The sequence below is a fragment of the Triticum dicoccoides genome, chromosome 4A (genome assembly GCF_002162155.2).
Source record: "Triticum dicoccoides isolate Atlit2015 ecotype Zavitan chromosome 4A, WEW_v2.0, whole genome shotgun sequence".
NCBI lineage: Eukaryota > Viridiplantae > Streptophyta > Magnoliopsida > Poales > Poaceae > Triticum > Triticum dicoccoides.
In genome coordinates this window covers 720,565,582-720,593,244 of record NC_041386.1, presented here as the reverse complement: position 1 = coordinate 720,593,244, position 27,663 = coordinate 720,565,582, and the positions used below count along the sequence as shown (strand labels likewise).

At 45.9% G+C, this 27,663-nt stretch overlaps 1 protein-coding gene and 1 pseudogene across 1 annotated transcript; one reads left to right on the top strand and one right to left on the bottom strand.

Moving 5' to 3' along the window:
* Positions 1-870: 870 nt before the first annotated feature.
* Positions 871-4,338, top strand: LOC119289881 (annotated as a pseudogene).
* An 11,647-nt stretch (positions 4,339-15,985) lies between these two features.
* On the bottom strand, positions 15,986-21,441 carry LOC119284241 (probable LRR receptor-like serine/threonine-protein kinase At1g56140). The gene is made up of 18 exons (XM_037563443.1): positions 21,308-21,441; positions 21,102-21,173; positions 20,933-21,007; positions 20,779-20,853; positions 20,584-20,655; positions 20,429-20,494; positions 20,279-20,338; positions 19,858-19,902; positions 19,691-19,755; positions 19,202-19,575; positions 18,828-19,026; positions 17,888-18,049; positions 17,681-17,799; positions 17,276-17,486; positions 16,958-17,189; positions 16,750-16,869; positions 16,669-16,711; positions 15,986-16,455 (listed from the first exon to the last, which is right to left on the bottom strand). The coding sequence occupies exons 1-18, from the start codon at positions 21,439-21,441 to the stop codon at positions 16,129-16,131; spliced, it is 2,451 nt and encodes an 816-aa protein (XP_037419340.1). The 3' UTR covers positions 15,986-16,128.
* Positions 21,442-27,663: the final 6,222 nt, after the last annotated feature.

The following is a 27,663-nucleotide window of genomic DNA, read 5'->3' as shown; positions in this document are numbered from 1 at the left end:
GCTCAGATCTCAGATCTCTCTCCATGAAGCCATAGCGATATAAAATCACCATGCCACTCTCTGATTACATATGCAAGCTATACCTATCTATCAATATACAATCCAATTGATTCCAAGTTTACATGTGGGAGGGCTCTCTGTTCCAACTACCCAACACTGATCCCAACACACCCCATCAGCTGTGCAATGATTGGTAGTTGATCAATCGATCGAGCACAATCCTCCTCCACAGCTATTACCTCCAAGTCCGAGAACGAGGTAGTTGTAGCAGTATCATCGCCAATAGACGACGAATTCACTGGTTAGGCCTTCATGATCATATCTACAAATAACAACGGATGTGTCTTTGTAAGTATTGTATCTATAATTTTATCTAAGAAGATCCACCATGGTCGTAATCCAAACATAATTCCCATGTACTGATCTAGTATCATGAACAACTTTTCTACCCATCTAACATTTGACTGAGTTGGCAGTCTGAACTATGACCTCGCATAAGACACAGTGGTTCGTGCATGATTGATTCTAGTGCGCCAATAGTATGCATATGAATGCGGCTGTACATTTCTAAATTCTAATGCAAGTTGGGAGTGTTCAATTATGTATTAGGCGAAGAAGATAGGAAGTTGCCGAGTCTTGTCCGGTCACACAAAGGGATAACAAATTGGACAAGATGGAAGATATAAAATTGACCATTGAGTGCTAGTCTTGTCTAGTCACACAAAATATGGGGAAATGATCCCAAAGTTCACATCAGGACAGCTAAGCCACCGTGCATTGACTCTTGACTTGGCAATATGCATTGGCTTTGGCCGTAGGATGATATATAAATTCAGCCAGAACCCATCCAGTTGATAGCAAATTAGGCAGATGCCTTCCATGGCCACTGAGGATTTAGAGCAGCAGTATGGCCATGGCCGCAAGCGCACTGGTCATGAAGATGAAGGCGACGACTCGAAACTGTACGAGTTCAAGGAGCAGATCTTGCTTCTGTCGACTTTGGTGGCGACGGTGACGTACGTCGCCGGGCTGAACCTGCCGGGTGGGTCCTGGGAGCAGGACAACCCGGAAGGGCGCATGGCCGGCGATCCGATCCTACGGGATACCCATTACCGTCGGTACCTTTCCTTCTACTACTGCAACGCCACTGCGCTCGCCGCGTCGCTCGTGGTCTCCCTCATCGTCATCGTCCTGCTGAAGAAGAAGCATTACTGGACAGTGGCGCTGCGGATGGTGATGATGCTCGACCTACTCGGCCTCATGGGGGCCTACGGTGCTGGGAGCTGCCGGGACGCATTCACAACCATCTATGCGGTGGTAATCTTCTCCTCTTTGGTGTTGATCATCATCTTTGTTTTCCTCTACGTCTGGTGCACGGCCAAGGTCAGTACCACCACCAATGGAGATGGTGTGGTCCCTGACTCTAACCCCACCGCCAATGGGAACGGTGGGATCCCTGAGTCCAACGTCACCAGCAATGGGGATGCTCGGGTCCCTGACTCCAGTGGTGATGATGATAAGGTCCACTCCAACTCCACTTCCAAAGCCATGAAGCGACTCAAGATGTTGCTCAAAATAAAGCGAGCCAAGATGAAGATGCACGCGTTGATTGTACTCACAGATCCCGCCAGGAAACGAGCCGAGAAGGAGCAGATCAATGTGTTAATGTTACTGGCAACCTTCGCAGTCACCATCACATATGTCGCCGGGCTGAGCCCACCTGGTGGGTTCTGGACCAGCACCCAAGACGGGCACCGTTTGAGCGACCCGGTGTTACAAGCCCGTGGCCGGTACCGTTCTTTCTTCGTTTTGCAACACCACTTCGTTCGCTGTGTCCCTGCTCATCATCGTGCTGCTCTTGGAGAGGAAGCTGCTCAAGGAGAAGCTGAGCAAGAACTTCATGTTCACTGTAGGATGGTTCAAGGTAGGATTGGCGGCGCCCTACGTGTTGATCGCTGTTGCTCTGTTGGGCCTTATGGGGGCCTATGCTGCTGGGGGCTGCAGGGAGTCTGACAATACCGGTCTTGTCCTTGCGGTCCCTGCCGGCGTATGCCTACTGCTGGGGTTTGTTACTTACTACAAAAAAGGTTGGAAACTACTCACGGACAAGCTTCATGATGTTTCAGCACGTTTCAGGAAGCTGGTTGGCATTCCTTCAGGTATGGCCATATCTATATATCCAAACTAGTGTATCAAATGGTTATTCTACATCCATAGTGAAAAACTACATCGTGTTGAACAATTTATCAACATACTTTACTACATCATGAAGCGTATATTGATCACAATTTATTTTACTGATCGATAACGATTTTTTACTCTAGGCTTTTCTTGTCTCAATGAAGCGTAGAATAGCTATATTGCACGCTACGTATATATTAATTATCAGTGCATAAGATGATTTTCATGTATGTAGATACATATTAGTAGTTGGTTGCATATCTGATTGATCAGTTGAAAATTATTGATTTATTTAGTAGTTGGTTGCATATACACAATTATTGATTTATTTAGTAGTTCGTTGCATATCTGATTGATCAGTTGAAAATTAATTTGCAGGCACCTGCCGAGGCACGAATGAACTACACCAACAGAACACCCGCTATCTTGTTATGCTCCTTGCTACTCTTGTGGTGACCATCACATATCAAGCAGGACTAGATCCACCCGGAGGCCTTTGGCTAGATAACCGGGATGGGCACAAGATCAGCCACCCAGTCCTCCAAATGACACATCCTACTCGGTATAGAGTGTTCTTCTATAGCAACTCGGCAGCTTTCGTCACATCCTTGGTCGTCATCATGATGCTCCAGAGCAAGTTTCTGCTCAACCGGCACACACTGGAAGCAACCCTGGTGCTGGACCTATTCGGCCTCGTTACTGCCTATGGTGCTGGGAGCACTAGGGATGTAAACACATCCATCTATATCGTCGCCCTGGCAGGGCTCGTCCTCGTCTACGTGATAGTGCATATCACCATAAGAGACCATGCACCTGAGCCAGCGGGTGATCATGCAGTAAAGGATCTGGATGACAAGCGCAAGGTGCTGCTGCTGGTTGCTATCTTGGCTGCTACCCTCACCTACCAAGCTGGCCTCACCCCACCTGGTGGCTTCTGGTTAGTGGATGACCGAGAGCTTGGTCGCCGTGCAGGTTTCCCAATCCTGCATGACAATTACCCTCGCCGTTACAATGCATTCTTCTACTGCAATGCGACAAGCTTCATGGCGTCTATAACCCTCATTCTTCTTCTCGTCAATCCGAAGCTATACAGGCCAGGTATACGTTGTTATGCGCTCTACGTATGCATGTTGGTGGGTATGTTTGGCCTCATGGGTGCCTACGCTTCTGGAAGCTCTCGACAACTCAAAACATCCATCTATGTATTAACCTTGGTTGGCATGGTCCTAGTCTTTATAGCCTCCCTAGTAGCCATTTTCTGGTTCATCATCAAATCCCGAGCTCGTAGACATAGGCAAGATGAAGCAGTTCATAGCAATGGTGGCATGAAAATCATCAGCAACACCAGTACTAGAACCATCATTAGCACTAGTGCCGCCACCGCCACCACTACCACAACCACCATCACCATCACCACCACCACCACCTGCAGCATCAGCAGCGATAACTCAACCAGCAGCAGTACCAACAGCAGCAACAGAGAGAAAGAAACCGTTGAATACTTGATGTTGCTAGGAATCCTGGGTGCAAGTATGACATACCAGGTTGGCCTAAAACCACCAGGAGGTCTGTGGCAAGACAACAACAACGAACACTTTGCTGGCTACCCCGTCCTCCACGACATCAACAAGCATCGGTACGATGTTTTCTTCTACAGCAACTCCACTTCCTTCATGGCCTCAGTCGTTGTTATTGTCCTGCTCCTTCCATGGACGACATTATTCCAGAAACGCAAACCGCCACTCTGGCTAATGCATATAGCCATTTTGCTGGACATGGTTGGTCTCCTAGTGGCCTACGCAGCAGGCAGTACTAGGAAATGGGGAGCATCCAAAAATGTCATATTCCTTGTCATCCCTGTGTTAGCCTACATCGCATTCTACGCATTAGCGTCAGTGTTCTTCCGTAGAGAAAACGGAAGTTGGTGGAAACGCTTGGCTTCCTGGTGGTTTAGGAAACCAGCAGTACTAGGAAGTAGGAAGGGTGCAAATATGTCCTCATCATCCGGATGTTGCCCTACAGAGTCTTCTTCTGTGGGAATTACCGAAGTGGCGATATCAAGCCCTGTATAATGATAGCCACACACCACATACATGATGTCATGTGATTCTTTGTATAAATTTGACTTTTTTTTGGGAATGAACAAAAAGAAACAAATGGGAGGAACTGCATGTAAATCTGCATCCGAGTTCATGAAGAACTGGATCCAAGTGAGCTTGGCTCGACCATGAGCAAATCGTGTGTATTTCAGATGTGAGTTGGTTATACACATGTATTTCCATATTTTAGTATTCTTTGGACATGTCTATGAATTGTTACCAAGAGCTTGTGCAGCGTGCCCTCTCTACACTGGTTGGATGGCTCATCGCCCTTCTGTAGTTGTCCTTGTTTCCTGGCCTTCATTTGCTTTGCTGGTTACTAAACAGATCTCAATCTAATGGTTGGGTGCATAAAGAAAATTCATGATGTAATGACAGCGTACATGATCTGTTAATCAAAGGAGCATAAGAAGGAAAAGGGAATGGGTATCTGTCAGCACAAGCTAAGCTATCTCCTCATTATTGGGAGGAGGGTGGGGCGCTAAAATTTGTATCTGTGAAGTATTCTGAGTCTAATTGTCAAGTGCATGCTAACCAGTCGGGTGTCTCACTAGAAAAACGATGATCTTCTGAGTGATTGAGTTGGTTATTCATATTTGTTTCCATATTTTGCTAGTATTTGTTGGACATATAAGCATCTGTTTTCAGGCAGTCCCCATTCTGTGTTGTGCAGATTCAAAAGACTTTCTACGCATGTGCTGATGTAGTATCAAGCACAAAAGACATATATATATATATGGTTGTTAGTCCGGTGTTCTTCTGATCAAAGTTGTGCCATGCACATTTGCTAGCTACTTGGAAAGCAATTGAATTAGTTGGTATCTGCAAGCTAGCTCGAGCTGAAATTTAACAAAAACTAGCAGTTGGGTAGCTGGATGTAATCTCATCTCAACATGGCAAGTTGTTATACATATCCATTTGGAATCTCATTAAGCATCTTGATTTGACAAATATATCTGTTGTATACACATGAATTTTAATCATTTGGCAGCTCAACTATCACCATCGAACGCATTAAGCTAGTGAGATAGCCAGCGACTCTTTGTAACAGTTGATTTGTTTTTCTTAAGAGAGTCTCGACCAATGAAGGCACCGTCTGTCTGCTGGCTGAGTCTGACTTTGTTTCTTAATTGTGTACAGGCAGTGGTTGGCTGTACAAAATGAATTTACATGAAGACCAGCTGACTTTGATGGCCTCAACTGGGCCCAAAAATGAGTACTAGTACAGGAAACACAGCTGTCCAGCTTCATCCCTTGTTTTCTGGACCTCCTTTCCTTTGCTGTTGATTGCAGGAAACTCATACATGCATGATTCAGCAAGAAAAAGAAGGAAAGAAAAGGGAGGATGGTGAATTTCCGAAAGCAAAAGACAAAGAAGACTAGCATGAAAAAAATACGCAGGTAATGACAACAATTAGTCAATAACACAGAGAATACTGACGTTATATTATATACTTCTCTTGGCCACCTGAGCTGAGACTTCAGTCCAGACCTTCAAGGATACATACACAGGCTTCTTGCTCAACACTTGTGGTAGGAAGTGTTTCCACGAGCAGAGCAGAACAGAGCAGCGGGAGACTGAGACTCTGTCCGTTAAGAGCGTCATAATGTGACCAACTAATGTGTCTTGTACTCTACAATAATGTTCGACATGGTTCAGGTAAGTGAATCCTACAGAAGAACCAAGACACATATACCAATAATTTTCTCCTAAGCACTCCTTGACAGTTTGGACGGGGATCTAATGCTACAGTATAAAAAAGTGAACAGATACATTCACTTACTCATAAAAACAATATTCATCGTACTGAAATGGTGTGATCAGTACGATCGTCTCTGAGGAGATCAGATTAATATTGAATTATTCTTTAATGGTATCGAAGGTTGAACCAGTGTCTTAAGTACTTTAAGATTGCTTGATTAATGAACACCTCCCAGACTTCGGGCCACGGTCCTAATTCATGTGCTAGAAATCACATTGTTGCATTCAAGGGGAGGGACAATTCAAATTTCAGTTATGTCAGTAGGTTTTATGGATGAAAAGAAAGAAAGAGACACCTGCCGACATGTCAATTTAATACCGTATTATATATATCTTGATCATTCTCCCTCTGGTCTTTTTTACTCTTCGCATTAGATTTGTGCCAAATTTATAATTAAACATATCAACATCTACAATATCAAATATATATACTATAAAACTACATTTTATAATGAATCTTACAATATTGATTTGGCATTGTGAATGTTAATACCTTTTAATATAAATTTGGTCAAAGTACCACATTTTAAGTCCAGTTTCGGAATTGCCACCACATTTCTTCCTTGACCCAAAAATTTACCCTTTTCTTACTAATTTTCTCAATAAACACTAATGGCCATTTTGAACCGTTTTAATCCGCTCTCTGGTAGCACTTACCGTGAACCGTTTTAATCCAAAGGTTTGTGCCACGACAACGCTTACCATGGACCCGACATGTTAGAAATCAGATTAAGACGGTTCAAATTGGTCATTAGTGTTTACTGAGAAAATTAGTAAGAAAACCGTTAGATATTTGGGGTGGGCAAGAAATATGGTGGCAATTTCGGAGCTGAACTTAAAATGTGGTGGCTTTTTTGCAATTCACTCTACTAGGGCACATACATTAGGCTCTATTGGAGGAGTATCTGGACTGCAGTTGTAGTTTTTTCACAACATGCCAATTAGAGGTTTCATTGGCGGACATTGTCTCTCTCCCTTGCACGCGTACCTCCTTTGCCTCCTCTCCGGCTTCCTCTCGCACACCGGCCATTCCTGAAACCTCTTCATCACTGCTACTCCAAGCACGCCTCACCATGGTGCATGCTTTCCATCCTCCAACACATAGCCGATTCACCAATCATGAATACCTAATTTCCCAATCTTAAAATTTTCTCAACTTCCATGTATGTGTGCTGCAGCCTGCACTTTAGCGTCTCTTTAAGGTTAATCAAGCCCAGAATACATTTGTATTGATATAGATTTTGAGCAGATCAAGTTGCAGTCGTCCTTGATGAGGTCACCCAATGGAGGTGCTATAGCGGCGAAGTAACGCAATGCTTCGTCATCCTCTACACAGTTAGAGTTCCTCGCCCGCCGTGGATGTCCGAACTCAAGAGGCAAGTAACCCAAACACAACTGACATGATCGGTTACCCAACCCATCCAATCTCGCATGCAACCCCATGAAACTACCTTGATTACTAATCAATTGCATGTAGGTTGAGCCAAATGTAGTGTCCATGTCCAGTTCCCGAACGCCGTCCATTGAACAAATTACGGCTATGACATCCGAAATTTAATTTAACAATAATAATTTCCCACTGCTTATTATCCTAACTTGAAACTGATTCAGTTTGCATTTCAAACAGAGAAGATGTAACTACTTCTACACTCCCTTATGTAATTCAGATGTAAGCATCAGTATATTTATACTGTATTCCCTCCGTCCCATAATGTAAGACGTTTTTGACACTACACTAGTGCTAGAAAAGTCTTACATTATGGGACGGAGGGAGTAGTTTTCTACATCTCGCTTTCCCATCCCGTTAGAAAGATGTTCTACATTTTTATATGAACCGGTTCATATACATCTCCCTATACAACTCCGCACTGCCCTGTTTTTGTAATCAAAATTCTGGAAAGTCATGGTACACTTGCTCTTAGGTCTATGAGGGTAACAAATAACACTTGTACTACTTTTGAGTTTTACCATATACTACCTCTGTCCCCTAATATAATACGTTTTTGCAGTTCAATTTGAACTGCAAAAACATCTTATATTAAGGGATAGAGGTAGTAGACTAGTAGAATTTTATTGGACCAAACAGTTGCTCACATATTTTCGAGAAAATCAGTCAGAATTGATTTCTATGCTAGCAAACAATGTTAGCACTAATCTTGATATTTGTATTTGCATGATTAGTTTGCTTCTGTTATGCATGTAACTTAGATGTTCTAGGGAGTACCTAGTCCAGCGAAGCGTCAGTTGAGGCGTGCGGAGAAAGCGAGGTGCCAGGCCGCCATGCGATACAAAGAGTACGGTGAGATGGCAACGGCGGGGTGAAGCTGCGATGCTGTGCGAGGCAGCAAGGTCATGTAATGCAGCAAGCGTGTGGACGGCTGAAGGAGGGCCGGCCGGCTGGACAGACTAGTTAGAGCCAAGAGATCTATTTAGAGTCCATAAATTCATATAGGGCATGTACAATGGTTGATAATATAGTCTTATCTTAAGTCTTGTATGTAATCTAGAGATGACACAAAGGAGAGTCTACAATGGGTCATCTCTTAGGCTTATCTTCAATAAATAGCAATTCCTAAAAACGTGGTGAGACATATTGTGCTAAAAGATCATCTCTTGTCTTCTCTTAAATAAGATAGCACGATTGTACATGCCCTTAGTTACATGCATGAGTTTGTTGTACTTAGCTGTGTATGTGTGCACTGGATCTTGGATTTTGTCCAGGTCATGTGGCCCGCCGTTACGGGGATGCTGCACACGCGCCGAGGGCGTGCATGGATTGGATTAGTTAGTGATGGTAGTGGGCAGCTATGCGTGAGTGCATGGCATAAGTACATAGTCCTATATGAATTTATGGCAAATTTTAACATGCTCCCTTTTACATTCTCTTTTCACATGAGAGGTAAGAGTAGATAATAGATCTTAACCGCTGATTTCATTAAGTAGTGGATCCGAGTAACTTTTACCTTCTTACCTCATGTGAAAAGGTAAGACAATAAATCAACCACATCTGGATTTATGGTATTTTTTGAGGTATTTTATAGAATAAATCAGTATTCTTATTTTTTTGGCAGAAAGGATCAAACTTTATTTAATAATATACGTACTCAATGTGATATCGTCCTACAATAACAACAACAACAAAGCCTTTAGTCCCAAACAAGTTGGGGTAGGCTAGAGGTGAAACCCATAAAATCTCGCAACCAACTCATGGCTCTGGCACATGGATAGCAAGCTTCCACGCACCCCTGTCCATAGCTAGCTCTTTGTCGATACTCCAATCCTTCAGGTCTCTCTTAACGGACTCCTCCCATGTCAAAATCGGTCGAGCCCGCCCTCTCTTGACATTCTCCGCACGCCTTAGCCGTCCGCTATGCACTGGAGCTTCTGGAGGCCTGCGCTGAATATGCCCAAACCATCTCAAACGATGTTGGACAAGCTTCTCCTCAATTGGTGCTACCCCAACTCTATCTCGTATATCATCATTCCGGACTCGATCCTTCCTCGTGTGACCACACATCCATCTCAACATACGCATCTCCGCCACACCTAACTGTTGAACATGTCGCCTTTTAGTCGGCCAACACTCCGCGCCATACAACATTGCGGGTCGAACCGCCGTCCTGTAAAACTTGCCTTTTAGCTTTTGTGGCTCTCTCTTGTCACAGAGAATGCCAGAAGCTTGGCGCCACTTCATCCATCCGGCTTTGATTCGATGGTTCACTTCTTCATCAATACCCCCATCCTCCTGCAACATTGACCCCAAATACCGAAAGGTGTCCTTCCGAGGTACCACCTGGCCATCAAGGCTAACCTCCTCCTCCTCACAGCTAGTAGTACTGAAACCGCACATCATGTACTCGGTTTTAGTTCTACTAAGCCTAAACCCTTTCGATTCCAAGGTTTGTCTCCATAACTCTAACTTCCTATTTACCCCCGTCCGACTATCGTCAACTAGCACCACATCATCCGCAAAGAGCATACACCATGGGATATCTCCTTGTATACCCCTTGTGACCTTATCCATCACCAATGCAAAAAGATAAGGGCTCAAAGCTGACCCCTCATGCAGTCCTATCTTAATCGGGAAGTCATCGGTGTCGACATCACTTGTTCGAACACTTGTCACAACATTATTGTACATGTCCTTGATGAGGGTAATGTACTTTGCTGGGACTTTGTGTTTCTCCAAGGCCCACCACATGACATTCCGCGGTATCTTATCATAGGCCTTCTCCAAGTCAATGAACACCATATGCAAGTGCTTCTTATGCTCCCTATATCTCTCCATAAGTTGTCGTACCAAGAAAATGGCTTCCATGGTCGACCTCCCAGGCATGAAACCAAACTGATTTTTGGTCACGCTTGTCATTCTTCTTAAGCGGTGCTCAATGACTCTCTCCCATAGCTTCATTGTATGGCTCATCAGCTTAATTCCACGGTAATTAGTACAACTCTGAACATCCCCCTTGTTCTTGAAGATTGGTACTAATATACTCCGTCTCCATTCTTCTGGCATCTTGTTTGCCCGAAAAATGAGGTTGAAAAGCTTGGTTAGCCATACTATCGCTATGTCCCCGAGACCTTTCCACACCTCAATGGGGATACAATCAGGGCCCATCGCCTTGCCTCCTTTCATCCTTTTTAAAGCCTCCTTCACCTCAGACTCCTGGATGCGCCGCACAAAACGCATGCTGGTCTCATCAAAGGAGTCATTCAGTTCAATGGTAGAACTCTCATTCTCCCCATTGAACAGCTTGTCGAAGTACTCCCGCCATCTATGCTTAATCTCTTCGTCCTTCACCAAGAGTTGGCTTGCTCCGTCCTTGATGCATTTGACTTGGCCAATATCCCTCGTCTTCCTCTCTCGGATCTTAGCCATCTTATAGATGTCCCTTTCACCTTCCTTCGTGCCTAACCGTTGGTAGAGGTTCTCATATGCCCGACCCCTTGCTTCACCAACAGCTCACTTTGCGGCCTTCTTCGCCATCTTGTACTTCTCTATGTTGTCTGCACTCCTATCCAGGTATAGGCGTCTGAAGCAATCTTTCTTCTCTTTAAGCGCCTTCTGGACATCATCATTCCACCACCAGGTATCCTTATCTTCGCTTCTCCTTCCCCTGGACACTCCAAACTCCTCCGAGGCCACCTTACGAATGCAAGTCGCCATCTTCATCCACACATTGTCCGCATCCCCTCCTTCCTCCCAAGGGCCCTCCTTAAATACCCTCTCCTTGAACACCTGAGCTACCTCCCCCTTGAGCTTCCACCACTTCGTTCTAGCGACCTTGGCACGCTTATCCCGCTGGACACGAATCCGAAAGCGGAAGTCAGCAACCACCAGCTTATGCTGGGGTACAACACTCTCCCCAGGTATCACCTTACAGTCTAGGCACGCACGCCTATCTTCTCTTCTCGAGAGGATGAAATCAATCTGGCTAGAGTGTTGGCCACTACTAAAAGTCACCAGATGTGATTCTCTCTTTCTAAAGAGGGTGTTAGCTACAATCATGTTGTAGGCTAGAGCAAAGCTTAAGACATCTTCTCCTTCTTGATTCCTGATGCCATAGCCAAAGCCCCCATGCGCCCCTTCAAAACCTGTGTTAGATGTACCCACGTGGCCATTGAGGTCTCCTCCTATGAAGAGCTTCTCACCAATCGGTACACTCCTAACCATGTCTTCCAAGCCTTTCCAGAACTCCCTCTTGGTGTTCTCATTGTGGCCTACTTGCGGGGCATATGCGCTGATAACATTGAGAACCAAGTCCTCAACTATCAGCTTGACCAGGATAATCCGGTCCCCATGTCTCCTGACGTCTACCACTCCATACTTGAGGCTCTTGTTGATCAAGATGCCTACGCCATTTCTGTTTGCAGCCGTCCCCGTGTACCACAGCTTGAAGCCGGTATCCTCCACCTCGTTCGCCTTCTGTCCTCTCCATTTGGTTTCTTGGACGCAAAGGATATCAACACCTCTCCTCACTGCTGCATCAACTAGCTCCCGAAGCTTCCCTGTCAGAGACCCTACGTTCCAGCTACCTAAGCGAATCCTCCTAGGCTCGGCTAGCTTCCTTACCCTTCGCACTCGTCGAGTCAAATGCGAAGACCCTTGCTCATTTTCCACTACATCCGGGCGCCGATGTAGCGCGCCACTAAGGATGCGACGACCCGATCCTCGCTCACTTGCCACCGTATCCGGATCAAGATACGGCGCGCCACTTGGGGGGTGACGGCCCGGCCCTTGCCCATTTTCCACCACACCCGGGTTCCGATGTGGCGCGTCGCTGAGAGGGTTACGCCCCAACGAAAATCTTTTGGGTTTCATCTCCATAAGAGTGGCTGAGTTTTTACGTTGGCTCGCCAAGCCTATCACAACCCTCCTCCTTTACCCGGGCTTGGGACCGGCTATGTTGAGACAACATAGGCGGAGTTAATGTGATATCCTCCTAGTTTAATAAAAAAAATACATAAAGCTCATGCAGTGGTATAAGTCCAAGGGGCGGATTGCAACTCACAACAATAAGAATGCCATCATTGAGCTATTGTTGGCCGGTGCAATGTCTATTTGCAGAGTGCGGTGGAGAATGAAAAAGTTTGTCATAGATTAGAAAAAATAGACAGAATAAGAAAAAACTCACCGTTCGGAAAGGCCAGCAGGATATAGGTCATTGACACGTCGGGATGAGAAAGCTCATGAAACTGTAACTCCAACTGATCTACAAGCTAACCTAGGGGACTCTCTATCCCAAGACCTGAGCGGGAGGCTGCTGCGTGGAAGAACCCATGGCGTTGCCACCACTTATTGCTGCATCTTGCCCATAGGCTACTGCGAGAAGCCCGCACGCCTGACGCACATTCCTAAGGTAGGATTGCACTGATGTTGCGAGCGAGCCAAGGGGCGGCAATGTTGTGAGCTTTGAGCTCACGAACGGGGCGTCTATTCGGCGTTGCGACCACACCGCCTGGCACAACAAGCGCGGCGACAGGGCGCGAGCCGGGGGGTGCGAGTGCGATGATGGGGTGCTGCGGGCAGGTCGTTGTGTCATGTCAGTGAAGCGAGCTGCAAGCAGCGTGATGGGAGAATTGCAATTGACAGTGTCGTATGCTAGGATGGGAACGCCGGCGATTCATTTGTTGATCAAAATAGAAAACTGACTCTTGATTCATTCTTTGATCCAATTACTCAGGTCATGTATTCAAATTTTAGTATAGCTAATTTTAGTTGTTATCTGAGTTAAAAATTTATGATTATTCAAAGTTTTCTTAATCCTAAGACAAGAATAGAGTTTCACACTCTAATTTAATTAAAATTTCATATTTATTTTCTTAGAGACTAACTAAAATAAAAAGTTTGTGGCACTCCATAAACATCTTAAAAAGCGTCTTTAGGTCTCTAGTGTTCATGGGCTGGATGATCATATCCAAGTGGCTAGTCTAACTCCCCACATCCTCCCCTCCCTCGTGTCGCCCCGCTCGGGCGACCCGAGGGGCGAAACCGTAACCCCGCCGCCTCCCTCCCCTGCTCGCCCTCCCCTCGCCGCCGCCCGAGGCCGCTGTGGCCGTGCTCATGGCGCGCCGTCGATGAAGGTGGCGGTGGGGCCCTCGCCGCCTCGCCTCACCCGCGGGGGGCCTCTGGATCTGGGGCGGCGGCCCCGGCTGGTGTGGCGTCGCCGGCTTCGGCTTCCGGTGGCGCGGGCGCGGGTTGGCTGTTCTTGGCCGTGTGGACGGCGAGATCCCCAAAGAATGCGGGCCAGCGCGCACGACGGCGTCAGCTCCGGCTGCGTCAGATCTGGCCGTCCCCACTGCCCTTCTTCTTCAGCGAGCCTCTCCCCCACCCAGATCCGACCTGCCTCTTCGTGGGGCCCCGGTTCTTCTTCGGGCGGGAGCGGGTGTCAAGGATGCAAGACCGGGGGAAACCCCAGCCGCCATGCCGGCGGCGACGACGGCGACGCCTGCGGGTGCCGTGCACCTTCCAGGAGGCGCCGTTCAGGTCTTGCCCCCATCCCCTTCCCCTTTGTTTCCCGGGAGAAATCCTCAACTTTGTTGGGCAGCGGCGACGCCCCTGGCGCCATAACCTTCATGAAGGCGCTGTTTTGGGAACAAGGATGGGTTGTGGGCTTCGCTGTGGTGTAGGTGGAGTGTGTCGGCGGCGGCAGCGTGCATCCAGCGGTGGCGGTGTCTCCCTGGGTGCTGGGTCAAGTTGTTGTGGTGCTCTGCGCCGGGCTGCAGTGTACTCCTCCGGTGCCCATGGATCTCCAGGACGGGAGGGGATAGGGTTCCCCTCCTACGGTGGCTGCACTTCAGCTCGTCGACCGAGCCGTTGCTCCCAATCTGATCTTGGCCTTGCTGCTGCCCAATAGTGCATTCTGACTGCTCGCCCTCTTTCATGTCAGATCTATGGCATATGGTGTTGCTCTGCTCTAGGTGAGTCGTCGCCGGCATGTCGGGAATGCCTGGTTCCGCCCAAGTGGCTTCTTCGATGCCATCCTTCCAGGCTCTAGGGTGAGCATGCCCATCGTTCAACGGTGCGGCGCCTTCGAGCCAGGCGAGGAGGCAGGGGCCTTCTTTGACGATGGATCTGAACGGATGTGTCTTCTTCAAGCCCAGTTTGTTGTGGCAACGGCGTGCCTTGCATCGTCGTTGGTGCACTCTCCTGACCAGGATATCGCTTTCGCCTTGGCTTTCGGCGTGCAAGAGGTTAATGGCATCTCCAAGCTATATGCTCTTCGCCAATCTTCTACCTAGCTTGCTGTATGTGCATTGTGAGCAGCTCCCTGGCGCCCTTGTATCTTTGATGTTTGTCTTCTTTTTTTTAGTTGGAGAGTGATGTAATTTGGAGTTGTAATCCTGGCCGGTTGATGGCTTTGTTAATTCAAAGCCAGGCTCTTGCTTGAGCCTTCGTTCTAAAAAAAAAGTGTTCATGGGCTTAAAGACGAATACAAATAGTGTCCCAGAAAAAGCGACTATAAACGGTGTTTTTGTTGCAGTGACATAGAGCAGTTGTTTACCGAGCGGAGAAAAATAGAGGCGAATCACTGGGTCATTCATGACTTCGGCAGGTAATGATCCAGGAACGAACAGTGTGGGATAACTAAGACTTGAGATTCAAGAGGACGAAGTCGAGCATGGTCACCGTCAGCCGGATTGGTGGTAGTGTGTTGAGCTCGAGCACGGGCAACCGCCGCAAGAAGCAGCAGCCAAGGAGGAGCTGCCTCATCTCCGTAGCGTAGCTCTGCTTGTCAGTCTGTTCTAGCTTAGCTCGGCCCCTTTGTCTTCCGAGAGAGAGAGAGAGAGAGAGAGAGAGAGAGAGAGAGAGAGAGAGAGAGAGAGAGAGAGAGAGAGGTGGTGAGGCGTGAACAAGCCGGAACAATATATAAGATCAAAAAGGGACATCTGAAAGGTGGGGGCGTTTTTCACACGACGAATGAAATGGATACAGTACATCATGTAGCCAGCCAGGTGTAGACGACACCGTGCAAAGGTTACGGTGGGGAAGCAACTTGGCCCAAGTGGATCAACTATTGAATGGCCACTTGATCAACTAGCCAGCTGATTAGTTAGCGTCTCGGATTTTGGATTGGAATTGAGTGGCTGATGCGGAGGACCGAGGAAGCCGCCGCCACAACCAAGACCCACGTCCACATGCCGACATGGCATGCAGACGCTGGCCGTTGCAAGCAAGAGGGGAAGAACCCAACAAGTTCCCAAGCTGAATTTTTCGTGTGCGCGCGTGTCCGTCTTGCACGAGTTCTTTCTTCTTTGAAAGACGGGGAAGGAGGACCTTTTGATTGACATGTGCTGTGGTGAACCAATTGGGACAAGTGTTGGCATGACATGGATATTGGACAGCCCACATTATTCCGTCTACTTGAAATCTCGAGGTCAAAAGCCAAAATTATTGCAAAAATCTTATGCTCGTCCAAAGAGATACAACTTTATCTCCTACTCCAACCTACTAAACAATGCAAGTATGAAACCTCTTGAGCAAAAATTCTGACTATAGAGGCACCAAACTGCATGCATTCTCAATGAATCTGTACCACAAGAAGTAGCTGTGGACCGACCGATCGATCGACCATATGGATCATTTCAACGGCCTTGGTCGATGACAGAGCCTAGGAACGGCGCCGGCACCGAGCTTGACTGCCCGTTGACCTCGGAGCTCATGTAGCTGGTGTCGCCGCCACCCTTGATCTGCCATTCCGTGATGTAGCTGGGCTTCGGCACCCAGTCGGGCGCCTCGACGTCGCCCGCCAGCATCGCCACCACCCTCGACATGGGCGGCCGCTGGTGGGGCGAGCCCTGGGTGCACACGAGCGCCACCTTGATGACCCGAAGTACCTCCTCACGGTCGAAGTCCTCCAGCCTGGGGTCTAGCATGTCCAGAGGTTGGCCGTCCTCGTACAGTTCCCAGACCTGGAAGCATCGAGATGGTAAGCTAAAATGAAGCACTGTGCACAGGATGCACGCATTCACATATGCCCAAACTGTGTGTTGAGAGGGTTTGATTTAAAATTCTGCGGAGACATGTGAGCTCTATATTTCCAATATTTAGTAGGTATTTTCACTATGGGTTTTACCGATAGCACATAAAAAATAATAGGGCCTAGAGTTCCTCCGTGAGCTTACCCATTCGAAAATATAAACCTTGTTTTGGCGCAGCTCCTCAGTAGTGTATCGGCAAGATTCGGTTGTTCGGTGATGCTTTATCTATAAAGCGGGGGGAAACCCTTTTTCTCAAAAGTCTCCAATACCACGACGCCAAATGCAAACACATCAACCTTCTCTGTCACATGGCCTCTCATGGCATACTCTGGTGCAAGATAACCACTTGACAAAGGCGTCGATAAACGCCATTAGCATACAAACGAAAATACTACATAAACATAAAGGGTTAGCAAGATAGAAATGCACTTACAATGTACCAGCAACTTTCGTGCTCACATGTGTCTCCTGGTCATCATAAAGTTTTGCGAGTCCGAAATCTGAGATCTTAGGATTGAGATTTGCATCAAGCAAGACATTGCTGGCTTTTATGTCCCTGTGCACAACACGGATGCTAGATTCTTCATGAAGATAGGCCAGACCTCTTGCAATTCCTAAGCATATCTCAAAACGCGTTGACCAGTCTAGGTTTGACTTCCCTTTTCCTGCAAATGTGGGTTTAAATTTTTAGTTGTCTATACTAACCATGAAGTTGCAGATTTTTAGCTGCGTCAATCAACATAATTTGTACCAAATAGAGCACGGTCCAGGCTTCCATTCTCCAGGTACTCATAAACCAGCAATGGTTTATTGCCCTCGAGGCAGCAACCATACAATTTGACGAGATTACGGTGTTGAACCCGAGATATCGTTTCTATTTCCGTCGCGAATTCCTTTTTCCCCTGATGAGATGTTTCCGACAGCTGCTTCACTGCCACAAACCTACCATCAGTTAACTTTCCCTGCAAAAAGGAAATATTTTTCAACAATGGAAGAAGTTTCAGGTACCACACTGCCAAACATCATTTGCTCCAGATACACTTTCCCTTCATTTTAGGAATTTTATCAACATGTATGTGGAGAAGCTAAAAATACAAAAAAAAACGTATAAAGATGTCCTCCTTCTGATATTTAAGACTGTATGGGATGAACCGACCTTAAAAACCGATCCATATCCTCCCTGACCAAGGAGGTTATTAGAACTGAAATTTTCAGTAGCTGACCTCAGCTCCCCATAGCTGAGGACATTAGGTCTTCCCACAATACTGTACAGCTCTGCAAGACATCACAAAAGATAATGAGTTTATTTTTGACTTCTCCTTTGCCCAGGTAGAAAAAAATATGGTCCTAGTGCATCCCATACCTTCTTGCTCCAATGATAGTTTTCTCCTTTTCTGCCTCCAAACAAAGATTCCAACAAATGCTAACAATCCTAAAACTACCACACCAACTATAGCTCCATCAATCACACCTGCTTTACTACCTTTCTTCTTTACCGCAGCATTACGCACTGTAGGGGTGAAATCTGAAAGATAGTTCACTTGTTAGAAAGATATGATTATATGTAAACTGTTTGGTGTATTACGTCTTAAATGTTAGACTATCACTACTAGAATGACATACTTTTGACAGAATTCTAAACATCTCAAATGACATACTTTTGAAAGTAATAACTACTTATGAGTTATAACTAGCCCCGTAACCCACATGTTGTAGTGTGGTAACTTCTAAGTTCTAAAAAAAGGTCGACAGTACATCTAACCTAGTTTAGAGCTGGTAACAACATGTGAATAGTACTGTAACTCGCACATTACTAGGTAAAAACATATGAGCTTGGAAATAGTCGCCAAAATATCTCAAATGACATGTATGTACTTTTTAAGCTGATAACTACCTATGTTTTGCCTGGTAACTCAAGTTCTGCAGGTTGATAACTTTTAACCAAATAAAGTTGACAGAGCGTATCAACATAGGATCTAGTTCCAAAAATCTCGTCATGGCAGATTTAGTGGTGAAAACGGATATTATATCGGACGTGCCATTTGAGATTAAAACATATTGAATTTTTGGAATTAGAGCGAATCTTGATGACATCTACAGTTTCATCTTACTTGTGTCATTTTGTGCATGCAATGTGAAGCTACTTTTTCTTTTCACATTGATGCTTTAGTATTTTCGGTTGCTTTTATTTCAAGACACATAATATTGCATTCAGCATAACTTTAATATGTGTTTCTGCCAAGTTAATCTGGAAAATATATTATAGTCGGCAAAAAACTATTATTTCAAGTCAAGGGATGTACTTGGTGTTGCACTCAAAGCTGAGATCGCAGGCCCGTAGTAGCCTTGAGTAGGAATGCAGCAAGTGCCCTTGCCAGCCCAGAAGAGATGAATATCTAGAAAGTTCTTCGTGACAGGAACAGTATACTGCTTCCTAACAGCTGTGAAAGATTTCCCGCCTGCGGCCTTCCTTATGTCAAAGTTCTGCTCCTTACGTTCACCCTATACAAATAAGAAGAATAAATTTATAGCTGGCTTATAAGCTACTCCCTCCGTAAAGTAATACAAGAGCGTTTAGATCACTACTTTATTGATCTAAACGCTCTTATATTAGTTTACGGAGGGAGTAACTAGCTATGGGTACTGTTTAATTTGTCACTTAATAGCGGCAACCTACCTGGACATATATATCAAAAACCCTTCTACCTCTGCTCTTCCAAGACTGGGTGTCTGGGAAGTCAAACTCTGCAAACAGAAGTGTGACTGTATAGTTTCCATTTTCTAGTCCAATACCATAGTATCTTAAGGATGACGGCGACATCCTTGCATTCTGGAACAGTTCTGGTTCAAGTGTATTGAGAAACTGGCCCGGACTGTGGATTATATAACTTCCATTATTTGCCTCCATGAACTTTCCAACGTTGCTAACACCCCATGTTGGTGCTCCTGTAACATATAGTGATGCAGCTCCAAGACTGGCACGATCAGGTTCATACACAGAATTATCTGGGCCTACTATGGATTTTCCAGAGTCCACAGCAAAGGAAGAAGCTGCAAGCAGGTTAAAATATTTAATATTGGTATTAGTTTAGTAAAACTGAAGTTGCAGGTGTATAGTCTCCTAGATTGGGCACATTCTTAAAATTTCAAAATGCAGAAGTCTCACACTTCGGAGAATCAAGAAAACATGGTGTATTGCGCTGAAGGCACCCCCACCCCGCAGGTAAGACACTGCAAATGTAACAAAGTGACATTTTAAACCCAAATTACGAGGAGAGAGAACAGCATAGTCATACATGATGATCTTGAGGAGATATTGAAATATGGACGAACCTGTTGCTGGAACTATCGGCCACAAAATTGTTTGCCACCAGATTCCTAAGTAGGATGATCAACAGGCAAAAATTAGAATCCATTGTTCATACTTCATAGCATCTTTATGACTTCTTTTTGATAACTTAAATAAAAAAAGTTGAGTTACTCTTAAATAATTTCCTCGATTTTGTGTGCTAGGCTGTAAGCCTAATATGTCACTCGATAAACAATAGGAGCCGTAGGCATCTAAATTTATTTATAAATACTTAAGATATATGCATCAAAACAGCCTTTCAGAGTTATATAGGAATCTAGCTTATTTGATGTGTACATATAAGCCTAATAAGTCAGCCCAGGAGCCTATTTTAGATAAAACCTGTCCTTTCTTAGGCTGGATTTGGTTCATCCAGTAATAGGAATTTCAGAATTTGGAACTTACAATTGTGAATTTTTAGCCCATGAAGGAATGCTTCCTGAGAGCTGGTTGTAAGAAAAATCTCTACAAAATAATAGAACGAAAGCACCATTAGAAATTACATAAGCACTGCCTTGCTTTTATAGTGTAAATAAATTGAACCATATTACATACAAAGTTTTAAGCAATGATCCTACTGAGCTTGGAAGGCTTCCTGAAAGGCTATTATTCCCAAGAAATCTAGTGACAACAAAATTTATATAGATTAGCAAAATGATGACAGTCTTCCTTTTGTACAAATACACTTTGCAAGTCAAGAGAGTCCATACAAGAAGGCGAGTGAGTTCAGATTCAACAAGGTTTGTGGTACTTGGCCTGTGATATTATTGAAACTCAAATCCCTATAATAATAATAAAAAAACCAGAAGGAGAAGATGTCATCAGCCAGTGTATCATCCATAGTAATGCAGTGTTTTGCAAGAAATGCACTTGGCTATAGTTTATCGTCGGAATAACATGCTTACAGTAAATTTAAACTTGCGAATTTCGAGAAGTCTATTGATACAAGCTTATCAGATATCCTACAGTTCCGCAAAACCCTGCAAAAAAAAAATTACATGTTTTAGGATTAAACTTGGATCTTTCAACTGTAATTGAGCTATTAACTGAATGACATACAGGGTGTTCAAAGATGTCAGATTAGAGATGAATGCAAGTGAAGAAGAGCTCCCATTTAATATATCACCAATTCGTCTGCACCACAGAAGTAGATTAATTAATTTTCATTGCTGCAACCTTCACATTTAAGAATGACATTTAGCTCTTATCGCCGGCAATGGGCACTTACAAGCTTGCCAATTGGCCAAGATTGGAAAGAGTAGCTGGAATTGGACCTTGAAAAGAATTACCCTGAAACCTCCTACAGTTCCATAGATCTAGTTAGTCATTTAAAGTAGCATTTCCTAACGAATGCAGCAAAAGTAGTGAAAGAATAGATATCTCTATTCCTTGGAAGAAAAGGAAAGTGAAATCAATGTTGACTGATACTATCACCTTATCTGAAACTCGCAACCATCTAATGGATAGTGCGGTTGCTTATCAAGTACTCCCTCCGTCCGGAAATACTTGTTGGAGAAATGGATGAAAATGGGTGTATGTAGAACTAAATAGCGTCTAGATACATTCATTCCTTCAACAAGTATTTTCGGACGGATGGAGTACTAATCTAACATCTTACACCTTAAATGGAATTTTCTTAAGAGGCCACAAGGAGATTCAGCATGTTCATGAAAGCCTCACGTAACTAAAACCATTGTTATTTAAAATGAATCATCCACTTCCAATGATTTATGTTTAGCACAAACTAAAGCTCAGCTTGTAGATAACTATATCAAATTGAACTAATATTCTTTCAAACCTCCCTGCTAATAAATATACTTTGAAATTATGTAAACAGCATGCAGTATTTTCATTTTTACAGCATTACTATGATTTAGAACATAAGTGATCTTACAGATCTGTTAAACTGCTCCAGCTACCAATATAATCTGGTATTTGCCCAGTAAAATCATTATCTGATGCCCATCTGAAAAAAGAGAGGAGAACTACATAAGATTGAATGGTGTGGAGCATTATAATATATCAACAACACGGCAACTATAGGCATACAATTTTTTCATTTTCGTAAGCTGGGAAAGTGATGATGGCAGTGGACCACTAAGGCCAGAACTGTCAATGTACCTGTAATTGAGAAATAGAGAAAAAATACACATCGGATAAGGGGCTGACTAATCCAAGTAAAAAGACAACTGGCTTGGCAGAAGAAATATGGAGTTCCCAGAATTCAGTAAATACGTACAGTTCCTCAAGTTTTGCCAAGTTTCCCAGTTCCGAAGGAAGCGAGCCACTAAAATTGTTTCCGCCAAGCCCCTATGAATGCACCAAAAGTTTTAGTTAGGCATGCGAACTTTATATTCTATAAGTCATGAAGGCTATCAGCATAGCTACCCTTCAAACCAAAAGTAAATCTAAACTTGTATGATAAAATACAATCATATAGTTATAACAAATATTTCTTACAATTTTATAAGATTCTTAAGGTTCCCGAGCTCCTTTGGTACAGGTCCAGATAATGCATTGATACCAAAAGTCCTGATATGTTGAAGAGAGCAACTGTGAGATTAATTGCGGGGAAACAAATGTATTCATTGCTGCAAACTTGCAATCATGATTTGAGTTGTGAATCTCACATGTATTTCATATCAGTCAACTCCCCGATGAAAGATGGTAAAGGCCCTGTCAAGTAATTTTGCCCTAAATCCCTAAAACAACATTGAATCAGATAGACGAGTAAATTTGGTGTGCAATTGGAATTATATACAGAATGTCGGTTTCAAGTTAGGACAATAGACTATAAGTTAGGACCATTTCATTTCAGGTGTGCAAGTTGAGAGTTCATACAGATCGATCAGGGCTGTGAGGTTCCGCAACTCTTCTGGTATGGGGCCCACCGCGTCCAGGGCGTATATTTTCCTGCATTGCAAGCATCCCATTAGCTAACGCCCTATCGATCTACCAATCGCTCGCATTGATCCAAGTAACGAAGCCGTCGCTAGATCTGGCATTCCATCAAACATGCTGAGCATTGGTGGGGCCTAAGAAGAGCACTTACAGCCTGGTGATGCGGCAGACAGAGGTGTTGCCGCCTGTGCAGACTTCGCACTTGATGGCGGCCCTGAAGATGTCGTTGTTGTCGATGTTGGTGTTGTCTATGGCAGCGCCAGTGCATGGATCACCGCTGATGTTCCATTGCGGCCCCGCCTTTTGGCCGAGTTTGGCGAACACCGCGTGCAGCGCCGCCGCTATGAGACAAACAGAAAATAACGGTTAAGAAAGCCATCCTCGTCGCCGCTCAGCCGTCCGATGGCGATCTCATGGCCGAGAGGGAGCATCTAGACTACGGGAAAAGAAACCGCGAGTGAAACCGGACATCTCAGGGCCGAGAGGGAGCATCTAGACTACAGGGAAAAGAAACCGCGAGATGGTTTCTGATTCCCACTTTTGCATTTGGAGGAGGAAAAGTCAAGTAAAAGAGCAAACGTTTGGATTCTAGCATGCTCACCGTCAGCTGGGTCGGTCCTTGTTGTTTGTTGAGCATGCGCAACCGCCGCAAGAAGCAACAAGAGTGCCGCGCCATGGAGGATCATGAGCAACCTCATCTCCCTCACTCTGCCTGTCTGTCTGCTCTATCTTCGCTCGTCCCTTCCGACTTCCGGCATATATAGAGAGAGAGGTAGGTGGTGAGGGATGAGAGAGAGCCGGAACTTGTTGACACGACCAGTTCGACCGATATATCACCTAGCCAGCCAGGCAATCAAGGTACTACAGCGAACGTTCCCTCAAGAAAAAGGTTACGACGGAGAAGCAACTCGGTCCTCCAATCTCATGTGCGCAAGTGGATTAACTATTGAACGGCCACTTGATTAACCATTAGCTACCTGGTGGAACACGTGGGGCTCCGTTTATTAGATTATATATAGTCTCAGATGTTGAATTCGAATTGAAGGGCCGCCGCCGCCGCCACCACCAGACATGCCAAACAGAGCCACCATCCTTTTATGTAGACAAACTTATAGCCATCTTACTCTTAACAACTATCAAGTGGGTCGCTAGGCGACATCTCAACAAGCAATTAACAGATGTCCTGTGGGCGCTAATTAATTCATAATACACATGAACTTCATCATTTGGCAGCTCAATTATTGCTATAGCCAACATCATGATTATTATAATCGGCCTGAGTTTCTAAGTGAAGACTCGGTCAATTCAGCCGGACGGTCGGGTCTTGTTTAGTATTTTTTATAGACACACTACGTCTTATACTAAGTAACTGTTTGTTGCAGTATCTTGAGAGGTGAGGAATAGATGAAAGGTTTTCTCCAAAAAGTGTATTCTCCGGTCATGTCTATATGTTTTATAGAGAACAAATTTGAAATGGTCCCAACTATTATTGGCCATCCATTTGTTTCTAATCCAAAGGTCTAGACTGAATGAGGTAATAGGTCCTCCATGAAAGAGGTAATAGGACACCTATCAACGGTAATAGGTCACTCACACTCATATTTGGGAGTAAGTTAGAAAACAGGAAACACCAGAACTGGAAACTGCATAACGTGATCAATATAAAGTACGTATTGATGGTATATTCCTCCATAAGAGAGCGCTCGAGGAGAAGGAAACTATTGTATTCCTAATTAACATGATCAAATGCGATTAAATGTCACGATTTATGTTGAAATATCATGGGTCACGTAACGCGACACTGTGTAAAATAAGAACAGTTTTATTCGTTCAATACTATATTGATGGGTGTAAAAAAAATACTCATATATGGTCAAGTACACCAGCAAATTTCAAGAAATAAATAAAATATGATTTTGGACGAGGAATGTATTTCAAACTGGTCAAACTTCATTAATTTGCTGCTTGATGGAACACGTGTAGCTCCGTTTTATTAGACTACAAATAGTCTCAGATGTTGGATTGGAATTGGGGAACCGCCGCCGCCAACCCACATCCCATGCGACCGTGGCAAAAAGGTGCAAGCGTTGGGAAACCTTGCCGACACTTCTGGCTGTTCAAATGCAGCTCTCAGTACGTACGTACCCAGATATATAATTGGCCCTATATATGTCACTAACGATATAAACGTAAGCATGCGGCAGGTAGCATGCTTAATTAATACTCCCTCCGTCCCATAATATAAGAATGTTTTTGATACTAGTGTAGTATTAAAAACATTCTTATATTTTGAGACAGAGGGAGTAATTATATAGCACTGGCGGCTATAGAAAGTTGGCGTCTCACCAATTCTCCCTAGCTTGAACCTAACTAACACAGGCTAGCTAGCTAACCATCTTATTCTACAGCCTACACGTGATGAAACTACGTTTTACCGACAATTTGTCCAAGCGGAAATTGAATTGTTAGAAAAAAATGTTCGTAGGATAAGGATGAAATAATTCAGCATTTTAGTAGGATAAGCTGTGCGTGTCTTTGTGTTAAAAAGAGAGGGTTTGAAATACAATCGATGAGGGGAGCTGCAAAAAGAGAACAATACACCCCGAGACGGACTGTGCTCGCCCCAAAGCACGCCGGCTTCCACAGCGACATCTGACTCTATCCCGATCACCCAGACCACCTGGGAGGGACGGAGGCGATGCAACCTTGTCAAACACACTGTAGTTCCTCGCCGTTGCTGTCATGGGCGTGAAACGATGAAGGCGATAGGGCAATAGAGCGTCATAACAGACCTGCTTAGCGAATGTGGCAAAAGTCCTCTCTCGTGTTCTTTTGCACGTCTTTTCTGTCGGATTGTCTATGTGGCTTCGAATGTGACACGGCCAACAACCATCTCAAATATGATTGGGAATTCTTTGGCCGGAAAGACGTCAACCGAAACTGGCCTCCGGTGCAGGACGGCTGGAGTAACAACCACACCAGATCAGGATGCCAAGTGATTCTTTGTTTGGTCAAATTTAGTACTTCAATTTTTGGGGAACAACCTAAAGCAACATGTGGGAGGAATTCTCACAGGCCAACGACGAGGTCTCCTGGCACCTGCCGGCCTCGGGGGAATTCTCGGTTAAATCCTTATATGCTAGATTATCGCCAGGGAATTCCCTGGAAATAGCTAGGGGCTATGGAAGCGGCGCTCCCTCTGAAAGTATTTTTTTTTCCTTTGGCAGGCCTTCGGTAATAAAGTGGTAACATCAGATAATGGGATGTGGCCAAAGGAATGGGCTTTGCTGCTTTGCACCGTTTCTGGGTTGGACGAAGATGCAAACCACGTCTTGTTCCGTTGCCACTTAGCCCGCTTTGCTTGGAGTGCTGTGAGAGAGCCTTCAGGCAAAATTGGAACCCTGCTTCGGGCACCGAGCTCATCCATATTCTACGCGCGCACCGCCGCGCAAGCGCTAGAATTCTGTGGCGAAGCGTAGGGGCGCTTCTGTGGGCCTTATGGTCAATTAGGAACAAGATTACGATTGAGCACAAATTCCCTTCTCACCCGGCTGATGTGTGGTTCAAATGTCATTTATTTCTTTAGACATGGATGCTGTTACTGAAAAAGACTTTCGCCCCGCTTTATATATAAAACATCAACCCACAAGCATCCAATACAACCACACGCTACGCCAGCGCAACACACGCACACACCCAGGACGGGATACAAAGGCGCTGAGCGCAGCAACACTACTCCTAGCACCACCGCCCCGAAGATATGAAGCTACATATGACGAACCATGCGCTCCAAGGTGGCGCCTTCAGGAAGGAAACGACGCCGGAGCGCCGTCACCGCCCGATCCAAGGATCAAAGTTTTCCCTGGAGCCGCATGACGGGCAATGAGAGCCGCGACGACGCCTTCAAGAAGGGAACGATCTTCGCCTCCGCCGGTCCGTCCGAAGATAGAGAAGGTTTTCACCTCGGCCAACATTCACCGCCACCGAACGCCACACCCCGGCAACCATGCCGCCCACACGGCCATGATGAGCGGGCAGCACCAAGGCGCGAGCTTTGTCCAACAGCACCGCGCCACCACCACCACCAGGGCCGCCGCCCCAGCATCCAAGACCTCGACACCACCTCACTCGTGACCCGCCGCACCCCAACGAAAGAGACGAGCGGAAGGGTCCCACCTTTCACGCCCCTGGGCAACCCCCAGCGTTGAGACCCAATAGGTCGGCCAGAACCGGCATCCACCGACCCATCCTGCTACCCCAAGCGCGAGATGAGCTTGGTCCTACAGCATCGTGCGAGAGACGAGCTCGGTCCTGCTGCATCGTGCGCGAGAAGAGCTCGGTCCTGCTGCATCGTGCGCGAGATGAGCTCGGTCCTGCTGCAATGTGCGCGAGATGAGCTCTGTCCTGCGGCATGGGGCGCGAGACGAGCGGTGGATCGCAGCTGGGAAAGGACTAGCCCTTTGATGGGAGGAGCGCCTGGGCGACGAGGAGATGGGGTGAAGGACGAGACGGCCCGAACGCAGACAAACCGACGCCGGAGAAGCCGGCCGTTGCCGCGGACAGATCCAACGAGTCACCGTGAGGCCGCCACGACACCGGTAGGCCACCGATACCTACCCATGCCGCCGCCCACGGCCGGAGCAGCAGCCACGCCCGGCCGCTGCCCTACCCGCGTCGCCCGGCGGGCTCCAAGCGCCGGAGCCGCCGGGCACGCACCACCGGAGCCAGGCGCCACCGGCCGGCCCCCAAAGCCAGATCCGGGCGGATCCGGCCCGAGACCGGTCGCGCGCCACCTCCCGAGACGGGAGCACCGCAGCCGCCCCGCAGCGCGCAGACCGAGGATCGCCGGAGCGCCGCCACCGCAGGCCACCCTGCCGCCCCGCGAGACC

What these genes read in the sequence shown, in the direction of transcription:
- LOC119284241 (XM_037563443.1), bottom strand. Translation starts at nt 21,441, where the DNA reads ATGAATGTATCTAGACGCTATTTAGTTCTACATACACCCATTTTCATC. An exon ending in CTGAACTCACTCGCCTTCTT is followed by an intron (nt 20,495 to 20,583) that starts GTATGGACTCTC and finishes TGTTGTCACTAG; the next exon opens with ATTTCTTGGGAATAATAGCC. An exon ending in AGGTTTATATTTTCGAATGG is followed by an intron (nt 16,456 to 16,668) that starts GTAAGCTCACGG and finishes CGATGCTTCCAG; the next exon opens with GTCTGGGAACTGTACGAGGA.